At 40.1% G+C, this 13704-nt stretch overlaps 2 protein-coding genes across 2 annotated transcripts in view; one reads left to right on the plus strand and one right to left on the minus strand.

The window, feature by feature from the left end:
* The window catches only part of SUPT16H (SPT16 homolog, facilitates chromatin remodeling subunit), a 35682-nt gene extending 22993 nt beyond the window's left edge, over positions 1 to 12689 (plus strand). Inside the window, exons 19-26 of the mRNA XM_004010368.6 lie at positions 188 to 313; positions 841 to 953; positions 1244 to 1319; positions 1737 to 1906; positions 9308 to 9437; positions 9917 to 10046; positions 10640 to 10717; positions 11369 to 12689. Of these exons, the coding sequence (XP_004010417.1) occupies positions 188 to 313; positions 841 to 953; positions 1244 to 1319; positions 1737 to 1906; positions 9308 to 9437; positions 9917 to 10046; positions 10640 to 10717; positions 11369 to 11514 (969 nt within the window). The 3' untranslated portion in view covers positions 11515 to 12689. The remainder of the gene's footprint in view (positions 1 to 187; positions 314 to 840; positions 954 to 1243; positions 1320 to 1736; positions 1907 to 9307; positions 9438 to 9916; positions 10047 to 10639; positions 10718 to 11368) is intronic.
* Positions 12690 to 12884: 195 nt separating this feature from the next.
* Positions 12885 to 13704, minus strand: part of RPGRIP1 (RPGR interacting protein 1) — a 51282-nt gene continuing 50462 nt past the window's right edge. The window contains 1 exon segment of the mRNA XM_060418998.1: positions 12885 to 13078. Coding sequence (XP_060274981.1) covers positions 12966 to 13078 — 113 coding nt within the window. The 3' untranslated portion in view covers positions 12885 to 12965.

The raw sequence follows: 13704 nt of genomic DNA on the forward strand, positions 1-13704 counted from the left end.
TACTCTTTTATATTCCCAAATGTCATTATTTATGATGACACGTGGAGTGGTTTAACTATTCTTACATAAATGCTATGGTTTCTAGTGTAGATATTTTAATATTCTCCTGTTTTGTTATTTTGCCTGTGTAGACTTCTTTGCGAAATAAGTCTTAAAATTTCTTCTTCTTTCTACTTTCGGTCTTCAGAATGCCATCATGTTTGGGAAGAAGCGGCATACAGATGTGCAGTTCTACACAGAAGTCGGGGAGATCACCACAGACTTGGGGAAACATCAGCATATGCATGACCGAGATGACCTCTATGCTGAGCAGGTGAAATTTGGTATTTTATTTGCAGGGTAGGGAGGTAGGATTCAGGCTTCCCTAGTGTCTCAGCAGTAAAGGAATCCTCCTGCAATGCAGGAGACACAGGAGATGTGAGTTCGATCCCTGGGTGAGGAAGATCCCCTGGAGAAACGCATGGCAACCCACTCCAGTATTCTTACCTGGAGAATCCCATGGACAGAGAAGCTTAGAAGCAGAGTTGAACACAAAGCGACTGAGCATGAGCTAGGATTCAGCCCAGATCTGAGCTCAGTAATTGTTATATATTTTATAAACCACTCCAGAAACTATGCAGAACTTCTCAAGTATCTGCTGGGATGGTGTAGTATGTTGGCTATGAAATAGACTTTATTCGTAGGCATAACTATAATTAATTTTAGCAGCCTGTAATAAAGTATCCATGTTAGTATCATAGTTAACAGAATTAAGGACTACAAAAGCACTTCATGGTTTTTGAAGGGATTACTGTTAATAAGTAAAGTGATAACTATAGTTAATTCGTATTTCTTCTACAGATGGAAAGAGAAATGAGGCACAAACTGAAAACAGCCTTTAAAAATTTCATTGAAAAAGTAGAGGCTCTAACCAAGGAGGAACTGGAATTTGAAGTGCCTTTTAGGGACTTGGGGTAATGTGTCATCTTCTTTTTGGCCTTCAGAAAAATTAGTTATTCTTCCTTTAATAATAACTTAGCATAACATATCATGTTCTTTTTCCTGTGGACATCCATTATCTCTTGGAAATGTTCAAGGGCTGGGTGAATAGCTAAGACTGAGAGGCTCCCTCTCTCTGGAAGTGAGTCTCTAGCGAGTGTTCTGGAGTTTTGTTTGGAATGGGAAAGGAGAGAAGCCTGTTGGGACGGCAGCAGTTTCTCTTGCAGTGAACCCCATCTTATGTGAGTCTCTTACTGTCTTTCAGATTTAATGGTGCTCCCTATAGGAGTACCTGCCTCCTTCAGCCTACTAGTAGTGCACTGGTAAATGCTACAGAATGGGTGAGTGTTCCTGACCTCTTTTTAGGAAGAAAATTGTTAGAGAAAAGAAACCAAGAGAGTAGATGTTTTGAAAGCTAGGTCCTTATTATATCTTAGTATTTTAACTTTTTATATTTATTTACCTTAGGTATAAAAATTGAACAAAGATTCTGTAGAAGTCTCTTTAGTTTTTAGAGACAGTTTCTTTGCATAGTTTCCTTAAATGACTTCTCCCTGAGGGAGGCTTTCGATCTTGCAGACCCTTTAAGCCAGGCTTCTCGGTATGTTTTATCGCTTTTAGTATTTGCCCCCCAAAAACAAACAAAAGACAGTTTAGTTATCCTTTGTGTGGTAGTTTTTAGATCCTGAAAGCATTTGAAAATGCTAGTGTTTTGTGGGAAGTATTTTTATGAAAATAGTTCCTTTCTTCCCTGACAGCCACCTTTTGTGGTAACGTTGGATGAAGTGGAGCTGATTCACTTTGAGCGAGTCCAGTTTCACCTGAAGAACTTTGACATGGTGATCGTCTATAAGGACTACAGCAAGAAAGTGACAATGATCAATGCGATTCCTGTTGCCTCTCTTGACCCCATCAAGGAATGGTTAAAGTAAGTAAACCTCCCAGCAATCTCCTGTCCCATGAACACAGTTTTCTAGAATATGAATGTGGTATGTTATATGTAAAATCTGTTGGTATACTTAATGAAACTGCCTTTGGGTTGTTACCAACCAGGACTTGAAAATTTGGGATGTTACTTTTTCCTGAATACCCAACAGTAGTTCATGCATGCATGTGAGTGAAGTCACTTCAGTCCTGTCCGACTCCTTGCAACCCATGTGTTCAACACATATCAAGCTTTGGAGCAGAGGCAGGGGGAGGAGAGTAAATGTGCTAGGTTCAGTCAGTTCAGTCGCTCAGTCGTGTCCAACTCTTTGCTACCCCATGGACTGCAGCACACCAGGCTTCCATGTCCATCACCAACTCCTGGAGCTTGCTCAAACTTATGTCCATCAAGTCGGTGATGCCATCCAACCATCTCATCCTCTGTTGTCCCCTTTTGCCTTCGATCTTTCCCAGCATCAGAGTCTTTTCCAATGAGTCAGTTCTTCGCATCAGGTGGCCAAAGTATTGGAGTTTCAGCTTCTGCATCAGTCATTCCAGTGAATATTCAGGACTGATTTCCTTTAGGATTGACTGGTTTGATCTACTTGGAGTCCAAGGGAGTCTCAAGAGTCTTCTCCAACACCACAGTTCAGAAGCATCAATTCTTAGGCACTCAGCTTTCTTTATAGTCCAATCTCTCACATCCATACATGACTACTGGAAAAACCATAGCTTTGACTATACAGACCTTTGTTGACAAAGTAATATCTCTGCTTTTTAATATGCTTTCTAGGTTGGTCATAGCTTTTCACCCAGGGAACAAGCATCTTTTAATTTCATGGCTGCTGTCACCATCTGCAGTGATTTTGGTGCCCAAGGAAACAAAGTCTAACACTATTTACACTGTTTCCTCATCTATTTGCCATGAAGTGATGGGACTAGATGCCATCATCTTAGTTTTCCAAATGTTGAGCTTTAAGCCAACTTTTTCACTCTCCTCTTTCACTTTCATCAAGAGGCTCTTTAGTTCTTCCTCAGTTTCTGCACTGGGTTAGAATCACTGAATTAAGGGCAAGATCTCTGGGCTCCTCCTAGCTCTGCTCTGGACTAAGAGTCTAAGTCTCTGCCTAAGACTGCCTTCTTTAAATGGAGAGTACTCAGAAAGTTAATATGATACAGAAGAGGCTGCATGTGACCTTGCATATGCTTAAGTCTGTTGTTGCTCAACCAAGTTTCAAATGAACTAGTATTAACTGAACAACCACTCTCTGCTTAAGTCATTGGCTACGAAAGGGTGGCTTTAGCCCCTGCATTATCTTCACTGGCTATGTGTTCATGCTAAGTCGCTTCAGTCATGTCTGACTCTGCAACCCTATGGACTATAGCCTACCACACCCCTCTGTTCATGGGACTGTCCAGGCAAGAATACTGGAGTGGGTTGCCATGCCCTCCTCCAGGGGATCATCCCAACCCAGGAATCGAACCCGTGTCTCTTAGGTCTCCTACATTGGCAGGTGGATTCTTTACCGCTACTGCCACTGAGTATCAGAGTCTGAGATCTTTTTTGACTACTTGATGGATGTATAAAATTCCTTACTAGTTCTCTGTTTTTACTAAAACATGAGATACAATGTATATTTATTTTAGCTTTTACCTTTCACATACTTACACTTCAGCTAAAAGAATTCCTCATAGATATGCCAGAACCCCAATAAAAAGGGAGATGTCACTTTGTGGGGAAAGTGTGAGGCATGTGTGTCCATGAGGATAGTTTGCTCTGCCCTGCTTCCTCCTTCCAGTTATCTGTAGGGGGAGGCCCTGCAAATATAAAACGTCTCTTAAGAAATGGTTGAAAGAGCTAAAAGTAGCCTGTGTGAAAGATCCAACTTTATAATTTCCGTGAGGGTTTTCCTTGAAAACATTTGCAGGTAAGTAACATGGTATCAAAAATATTTATAGATTTGTGTGACTATTTTTGGCTGTGCTAGGTCTTCGTTACTGCATAGGTTTCTGTCTAGTTTCAGAGAGTAGGGACTACTCTAGTTGAGGTGTGCGACCTTCTCGTTGCGGTGGCTTCTCTTAACTCCAGAGCCCGCCCATGCTCAGTAGTTGTGGCTCCCATGCTCTAGAGTACAGGCCCACTAGTTGTAGTGCATGGGCTTACTTGCCCACAGCATGTGGGATCTTCCTGGATGAGGGACTGAACCCGTGTCTCCTGCATTGGCAGGCAGATTCTTTACCACTGAGCCACCAGGGAATCCCCTGTATGATTTTTTTAAATCCTCTTTATTGAGGTACAATTTACATGTAATAAAAATTCATCAATTTAAGTATATGATTTGATGAATTATAACAACTGTATATAGTCTTGTATCTACCATCATGATGGAGACATGGAACGTTCCCTTCACTCCCCAGAGTCCTCCTGCCCTGTTGGAGTCGATCCTCTCCCTTTAGCCTTGTCAGTGGTTTCTGTGACTGTGCAGTTTGCTTCATCTAGAATTTCACATAAATGGAATTATACAAGTATGCAGTGTTTTGTATCTTTTTTATCTTTCACTTGACATAATGCTTTTGAAATTTACTCAAGGTGTTGTACACATCACTGGCATACTCCTTTTTATTACAGAGGAGTTCCCCATTGTATGGACAGGCTTTGCTTTATTTACCTATCTACCAGATAATAGACATTAGGATTGTTTCCCTTTGGGGACTCTTAGGAATAACTGCTATAAACACTATGTACAGGTTTTTGTATGGACATACATTTTCATTTCTCTTGGATAAATGACCTAAGAGTGGGATTGCTGTGTCATATGGTTTATGGTTAAGTATATGTTTAGCTTTATAAGAAACTACCAAATCCGTTGCCAGAGTGGCTGGAAAACGTGTAGTGTGGGAGAACTGTAGTTGCTCCACATCCTCAACAACACTGGGGTTTATCGGTCTTTTCATTATTGGCCGTTGTGGTGGGCGGCTTTCTCATTGTGGTTTCAGTTTGCATTTCCAAGATTACCGGTGATTTTGAGCATTTTTTCATATGCTGTCTGTCATTCTATACTTTGATGAAGTATATTCATGTTTTTTGCCCATGTTAAGAATCAGATTTCTTTACTACTGAATTTTAAGAATTGTTTAGGCTAAATAAAGTCCCTCATCAAATACATTTTACATATATTTTCTTCCAGTAGTTTCTATGGTTTTTCATTTTCTTAAAATATCATTTGAAGATCAAAAGTTAAATTTTCCATGAAAGATGTTTAATCAACTTTTTCTTCTGTAATTTCTGCTCTTTATGGCTTTATGTAATAAATTTTGCCTAAGCCAAAGTCATAAAACTTTTCTAGAGTTCCGTAGGTTTAGGTCTTATATCTGTGGTCCATTTTGAGTTAATTTTTTTTACTGTGGTGTAAGGATGAAGGTTTGAACTTTGTGTATATGTAGCCAGTTACTCTAGCTATCATTTTTTGAAAAGATTATCCCTTACCCATTGAATTACTTGGCATGTTTGTTTAAAAAAAGAATGTGTAGGAGAGACTCTATTTCTGGATAGTGTTTTCTGCTCCATTGGTTTGTGTGTGTTCTTACACTGATCCTGTAGTGAATATTGTGGCTTTATAATGAATCTTGAAGTCAGGTAGTGTAAGTCCTCCCATTTTGTTCCTTTTCAAAGTTGGCTATTATTGACTATTCTACATAAATTCAACTTGTATCTTTCAACGAACTGGTTTATTTTGTCAACTCTAGTATTTGTGCAATACTTTTACCCCTTTCATTCCTAATATTAATAGTTTCCTCTTTTTGTTGATCAGTCTAGAGGTTTATCAATTTTTATTGAATTTTATTCTCCATCATGAAATGTCCTTTCTTTTTCTAGTAATAGTCCTTGTTTTGAAATCTACATAGTATGGTATTACTGTAGACTTCGAGCTTTATTAATTTTTTATTCTGTATTGGGGTGTAGCCAATCTACAGTGTTGTAGTAGTTTCAGGTGAGCAGCAAAGGGATTCAGCCATGTATATACACGTATCCATTCTACCTCAAACTCCCCTCCCCTGCAGGCTGCCATATAATATGGGGCAGAGTTCCCTGTGCTATATAGTAGGTCCTTGTTGGTTATCTGTTTTAAATACAGCAATGTGTATCCCAAACTCCCTAACTATCCCTTCCCCGGCAGCCATAATAAGCTTGTTCTCTAAAGTCTGTGAGTCTGTTTTGTAAGTTCATCTGTATCACGTCTTTTTAGATTCCACATATAAAGGGATGTCATATGATATTTCTTTCTCTGACTTGCTTCACTCAGTATGACAATCTCTGGTTGCATCCATGTTGCTGCAAATAGCATTATTTCATTCTTTTTAATGGCTGAGTGATATTCCATTGTATATATGTACCACATTTTCTTTTATCTAATCCTCTGTCAGTGGACATTGAGGTTGCTTTCATGCCTTGGCTTTTTTTTAATCCATTCTGAGAATATCTACCTTTTAATCTGTGTCTCTTTTGCTGTCTTGCATATAGGGTCGTCATTACTATCTTTCTAAATTCCATATATATATGTTAATATACTGTATTGGAGAAGGCAATGGCACCCCACTCCAGTACTCTAGCCTGGAAAACCCCATGGATGGAGGAGCCTGGTAGGCTGCGGTCCATGGGGTTGCTAAGAGTCAGATAGGACTAAGCGTTTTCACTTTCCTGCATTGGAGAAGGAAATGGCAACCCACTCCAGTGTTCTTGCCTGGAGAATCCCAGGGATGGGGGAGCCTGGTGGGCTGCCATCTATAGGGTCGCACAGAGTCGGACACGACTGAAGCCACTTAGCAGCAGCAGCAGCAGCATACTGTATTGGTGTTTTTCTTTCTGACTTACTTCACTCTGTATAATAGGCTCCAGTTCCATGCAACTCATTAGAACTGACTCAGATGTGTTCTTTTTTTTTTTTTTTTTTTTCATTATTTATTTTTTTTTTTATTTTTAAATTTTACAATCTTTAATTCTTACATGCATTCCCAAACACGAACCCCCCTCCCACCTCCCTCCCCATAACATCTTTCTGGGTCATCCCCATGCACCAGCCCCAAGCATGCTGCATCCTGCGTCAGACACAGACTGGCGATTCAATTCACATGATAGTATACATGTTAGAATGTCATTCTCCCAAATCATCCCACCCTCTCCCTCTCCCTCTGAGTCCAAAAGTCCGTTATACACATCTGTGTCTCTTTCCCTGTCTTGCATACAGGGTCGTCATTGCCATCTTCCTAAATTCCATATATATGTGTTAGTATACTGTATTGGTGTTTTTCTTTCTGGCTTACTTCACTCTGTATAATAGATGTGTTCTTTTTAATAAACAGTGCTGCGATGAACATTGGGGTACATGTGTCTCTTTCAGTTCTGGTTTCCTCAGTGTGTATGCCCAGCAGTGGGATTACTGGGTCATATGGCAGTTCTGTTTCCAGTTTTTTGTTTTTTTTTTTTAAGGAATCTCCACACTGTTCTCCATAGTGGCTGTACTAGTTTGCATTCCCACCAACAGTGTAAGAGCGTTCCCTTTCCTCCACACCCTCTCCAGCCTTTATCGTTTGTAGACTTTTTGATGGCAGCTATTCTTACCAGCATGAGATGGTACCTCATTGTGGTTTTGATTTGCATTTCTCTGATAATGACTGATGTTGGGTGTCTTTTCATGCGTTACCCATCTGTATATCTTCTTTGGAGAAATGTCTGTTCAATTCTTTGGTCCATTTTTTGATTGGGTCACTTATTTTTCTGGTATTGAGCTGCATGAGCTGCTTGTATATTTTGGAGATTAATTCTTTTGTCAGTTGCTTCATTTGCTATTATTTTCTCCCATTCTGAAGGCTGTCTTTTCACCTTGCTTATACTTTCCTTCATGTGCAAAAGCTTTTAAGTTTAATTAGGTCCCATTTGTTTATTTTTACTTTTATTTCCATTACTCTGGGAAGAGGTTCATAGAGGATCTTACTGTGATTTATGTTGGAGAGTGTTCTGCCTGTGTTTTCCTCTAGGAGTTTTATAGTTTCTGGTCTTACATTTAGATCTTTAATCCATTTTGAGTTTACTTTTGTGTATGGTGTTAGAAAGTGTTCTAGTTTCATTCTTTTACAGGTGGTTGACCAGTTTTCCCAGCACCACTTGTTAGAGATTGTCTTTTCTCCATTGTATATTTCTGCCTCCTTTGTCAAAGATAAGCTTTTCTCCTTTTTATGCCTGCTTTTAATTTTATGATTCTTTACGATCATCTTCCTAGTTTGCTGATGAGCTACACCTCTAACTTGTCAGAGTCTGCATTCAGATAATATACCATGTCTGTTAGAAGGTTCTTATGCTTCCATTTCTCTTCTATCCTTTCTGCTATTATTACATTTTGCTTTTAATATGCTATGAATTCCACAGTTGTCATTATTTTAGCTTCAAAACAGCTATTCCTTAATTTACAAAACGAGAAGGAGAAAGTCTTACTTACATATTTAACCATTCCCATTGCTGTTCATTCCATTGTGAAGTTCCATAGGGATTTTAGTCTAGGGCTGCTAAGTATCCAGTGTTTGAAAACTGTTGTTCCACACTGTGTTCAGTTTTCTGGTTGTTTGGGTGAAAAGGTAAATCTAACTCTTGTCACCTTGCAGCACAACTAGAAGCAAAAGCTTCAGTGTGTGTGACTGTGCCATAATGGATTTATGCTGGCATCTCGGGTTTTATGGCTTCCCTGGTGGCGCAGATGGTAAAGAATCTGCCTGCTACGTGGGAGAGCTGGGTTTGATCCCTGGGTTGGGAAAATCCCCTGGAGGAGGGCATGGCAACCCACTCCAGTATTTCTGCCTGGAGGATCCTCATAGACAGGGGAGCCTGGCAGGCTACAGTCCATGGGGTTGCAAAGAGTCTAACACAACTGAGTGACTAAGCACACACTCAGGTTTTATGCTAATGGTTTCTTTTTATAGCCCTTACCATTACTGTGTTCTGCTTTTCTTTTTTTCCCCCACCCATATTGGTTGCTCACTTCAACAGAAGTGGATAAATGTTATTTGAATAATTTCTTAACACAGGGCACGTTAAGTAGTTTTTTTTTAAAATGGGCCCCTGTTGTGAGGTCTAGTGCTCTGGGAAACCAGATATCAGCTCTTTTGGGGTATGTTCTGGTGGGATAGTGCAAAGAGTACCTGCTCTCAGATATGAAAAGGGTACTGCTCTTCCACGATGCTAATGACCAGCATGTCACTGGATATTCTCAAGAAGTATAGAGGTGGGATTTCCCTGGTGGTCCAGTGGTTAAGACTCTGCTCTTTTGGCATGGCCAAAACCAAGAAAAAACAAAACCCAAAAGCTGAGTATGGAGGATTTTTTTTTTTACTTTATGATGTTATTTTTCTTTAGTTCCTGTGACCTAAAATACACAGAAGGAGTACAGTCCCTCAACTGGACTAAAATTATGAAGACCATTGTTGATGACCCTGAGGGCTTCTTTGAACAAGGTGGCTGGTCTTTCCTGGAACCTGAGGGTGAGGTGCGTGAGTGTGGGGTTTCTTTTCTGGTGCATAGTGTTTCCCATTGTCATTTGGGCAGTTAGGAGAATGCCGTATGAATAGTACATAAGGGACCAATCACATGGGAGAAGTTCTGAGCGTAGCTTGGTATTGTCTCTTCAAGTTAGTTTTACAGGTAAATGATAAATTAATTGGGCATTGGTAGCCACTCACAAGGTTTCTTTGAAATTACAAAAACTACTGTTTGAATGAATTTCTTACTTTTCAGAGAAAATACTTCAAATCGTCTTGCAAAAGTTGTCTAATTACTATATCTTACTAGTAATTTTAATTAACTATTTTTATCTCTTATTCTGGTTTATGTCTTTTTTATTTCATTTTTCATATAAAATAGAAATAATGCTGGTACACTCAGTGGATTGAATTAATTAAGTTATTAATGAAGTAAATTTAAAAAAAAAACCCACCCAGTATTTAGTATTATGCTCCAATTTACCAGGGGAGTGATGCTGAGGAAGGGGATTCCGAGTCTGAAATCGAAGATGAGACTTTTAATCCTTCAGAGGAAGACTATGAAGAAGAGGAGGAGGACAGTGATGAAGATTATTCATCAGAAGCTGAAGAATCAGGTGAGTCTTCATAGGGACAAGTGTTCATGACTTCCTGCTACTGCTGCTCCTGCTAAGTCACTTCAGTCGTGTCTGACCTTAGGCAATTTCTACAGACTTTTTAAGGGAATAATTTTATTATTCCATTCCGTTTCCGGTCTAGTTCAATTCAGTTCAGTCTCTCAGTTGTGTCCGACTCTTTGCGACCCCGTGAATTGCAGCACGCCAGGCCTCCCTGTCCATCACCAACTCCTGGAGTTTATCAAACTCATATCCATTGAGTCGGTGATGCCATCCAGCCATCTCATCCCCTGTTGTCCCCTTCTCCTCCTGCCCTCAACCCCTTCCAGCATCAGAGTCTTTTCCAGTGAGTCAACTCTTCACATGAGGTGGCCAAAGTACTGGAGTTTCAGCTTTAGCATCAGTCCTTCCAAAGCACACCAGGACTGATCTCCTTTAGAATGACTGGTTGGATCTCCTTGCAGTCCAAGGGACTCTCAAGAATCTTCTCCAACACCACAGTTCAAAAGCATCAATTCTTCGGTGCTCAGCTTTCTTCACAGTCCAACTCTCACATCCAAACATGAAGTAAATCATGCTTAATATTATTCCAGATTATTCCAAGGAATCATTGGGCAGTGAAGAAGAGAGTGGAAAGGATTGGGACGAACTGGAGGAAGAAGCCCGAAAAGGTAAATATTTTGTTTTATTTTTTTAAGACACAAATTTCAGTATTTTGAGATATTTAGCTGATAAAAGTAACATAAGAACAGTGTAAAACTGACGTGGAGTCACAGCTACAGCGTCATTGACCAGAAGCGCAAATGAGGTCTTGAGTGCATCTGTACTCTCCAGGGGGCACAACTCTGCCAACTTGGAGGAGTTTTTCATCTGCTCAGCTCCCCCAGTGGGTCCTTAGCCAGGATAATCTTACCACACTCCAAAATTAGGCTGTTTGGTTTCCAAATCTAAGTCAGATAGTAGTCTAGCTTTATGGCCCTCTTCCAGGTTAAGAATGTTTTTGTAGTACTAGTTTTAACTACTCTGAAACCAAATACCAAATGTAAGTTACATACTACTGTACTGTATAGCCCAAGCATAGTGATAGGTCCTTTGCATAGATTACCTTTAAGCCTAAAACAGTTTTCCATTTTATAAGTAAATCAAGGCTCAGAAAGGTTAAGTACTTGCCCAAGATCATACAACTAATAAGCAACTGAGAAAAGATTAAAAGTTAAGTCTGACTCCAAAGTACGTTCTCTGCATTACTTCATGCTGTGTACAATAGCATTAGATACCTAAAGCTAACATCTAGCTAACTAGTGCCTCGTTCTTCTGTTTAGCCGACCGTGAAAGCCGCTACGAGGAAGAAGAAGAACAGAGTCGAAGTATGAGCCGGAAGAGGAAGGCATCTGTGCACAGTTCAGGCCGAGGCTCTAACCGAGGTTCCAGACACAGCTCTGCGCCTCCCAAAAAAAAGAGGAAGTAACTTCAGAACTTTGGCCCTCAGCTCCATTCTTCCTACAGCCAATCCCTGAAAATTTTACATGACATAGAAACTGTATTTTTTCCTTTTTTTTTTTTTTTTTTTTTCTTTTGAAGTTTTGCCATTTGTGTATGGGTTTAGGGGGCCATTTGTGTGGACCAAGCTACTCGGGGAATTCCAGGCCCACCAGGACACGTGCCAATGGCCCCATCCAGATGGCAAGGGAGGAGGTGTTCTTGAAGAAGGGCAGAGGCTTCCGCTGTTAATAAATACCATTTCATTCCTCTCTCTTCCTGTCACCTTCTGCCAGGACATTGTTGGCTTCTGACATCTTATTCTTTGATGTCTTAAAGCTATGTTTCTAAGACATTGGTACAAGGTGACCTTTGCCTGCCTGTACCATGGCTCTTGACCAGCAGATTCGATCCTCCATCTTACCCTCCTACCATGACCTTCCTCACATCTCTTTAAGACACATCTTTGCAGTACTCAAGAAAAGGTTCTTGGAATTTGCTAATGGTGTAAGCAATACAGCTTGAGATAGGCTGATCAGGCTGGTATCTTTTCCTGCTTTCTTGCCTCAGGCAGATTCTGAGGTATTGCTACTGCCTTGGAAGACGTAAGAAGCAGTGATACTCCCTGGCTGTTTCATCTTCCTTACAAATTTATACATGGTACAGTGGTGGGAGCAAAATTACCATTGTTTCTTTTCTGATGTATGAGGAAAGAATGGCTGTGCCTCATGTACTGCTTCTAGTGCAATCTAGGAGGAGGCTCAAAGGAGTCAACATTTAGATCTGGAAGGGGCAAGTCATGCCTTGGGCCTAGAACACCCTGATGAGAAAAGAGAAGAGGAAGGGAGGCCACATCTGCAACACAGCCTCTCATCACTGCTGCTCCTTGTTTTTACTTGTCTTGCATTGTCCTGTATTTATCACAGTTTCTGTTGAACAGCTTTTTCAGTATTTGGGGAGTTTATCTTGCCATCCTCTCCCTCCTGGTTCTCTGCACCCACCTGTCCCACTGCAGTTCCTTCTGTGTTCTGTGACTTTAAGAGAAGAGGGGGGAGGGATCTCGGATTTTTGTTCATTTGTTTGTTTATTTTCTCCTTAGCAGTAGGACTTGATATTTTCAATTTTGGAAAAACTAAAAGATAAATAAACTGGTTTTTTTTTTTTTTTGGTGGTTTTGTTTTTATAAATTCACCTTCTGTGACAGTTCTTTTGCGGTTCACTTCCTAGAAACAAGCCTGCGTCTCTCCTAGAGAAGTGCTGAGGCATACAGAATAATTCTTTCTATCCAGCTAGCATCACAAAAAGAAACTTTTCACTCTAAACTTTCATGATTAGGTTGAGACATCACAGTAAACCAGATTCATAGTAGAGCAAGTTACTTTATAAGAGACTTTTTACTATGGTTCCCTCAGAGTTTAGAATGGACTAGCACTTGTTCCATCATGAACACAAATCCTCAGTCATCTCCTTGTAAATAGCATGGAGGGCAGCAGCAGCTTGAAGGGACACCTTGAGCTTTCCTATGGGGGTAGCCTGATCTTCAGGGCTAACAACTGTTGGGAAAGAAAAAAGAAACACCAGACATCTGTATCATTCAACTGAAAAACATTTAAATACTTAATGTTTTATATTAAATACTAAAATATTTTCCACATTAGGTGCTGGGGATACTACACAAGGTTACGACCTCCTATTTTAGTGGGACTCAATCTGACGTAGCTGAAAACTCGAGTGCTTTGGGAACACAGACATGGCACCTCATCCAGAATGGAAGAATCAGAAAAGGCCTTCTGGAGACAATCCTTTGTCTTCAAAAAGTAAAAGATACTCTAAGCATGTATAGCATGTGCCAAGATTTGAAAACAAGTTTGAAAAACTATAAGAGATGGCAGAAATGAAGCTATATTGATAAGCAGGATCTAGATTGTAACAGGCCATTTGTCTTGTAAAAAATGTTTTAATTGAAGGTATTAGAAATGACAGTTTTTTATTTGGGTTCCAAAAAAGTGACTCCACTCTGGGGAATATATTCTAAGGGGGCATGAGCAAATCATGCAAGGCAGTTAATGAGGTTAATGCAGTAATTCAGTAGAGAAAAGGGTTCTGAAGTTCCAACAGTGGAGGTAGGGACAGATTCAGAACACTTAATGTTGGGACTGAAGACATTAGAATCAAAGAG

This window comes from Ovis aries, chromosome 7 (assembly GCF_016772045.2).
Source record: "Ovis aries strain OAR_USU_Benz2616 breed Rambouillet chromosome 7, ARS-UI_Ramb_v3.0, whole genome shotgun sequence".
Taxonomy (NCBI): domain Eukaryota; kingdom Metazoa; phylum Chordata; class Mammalia; order Artiodactyla; family Bovidae; genus Ovis; species Ovis aries.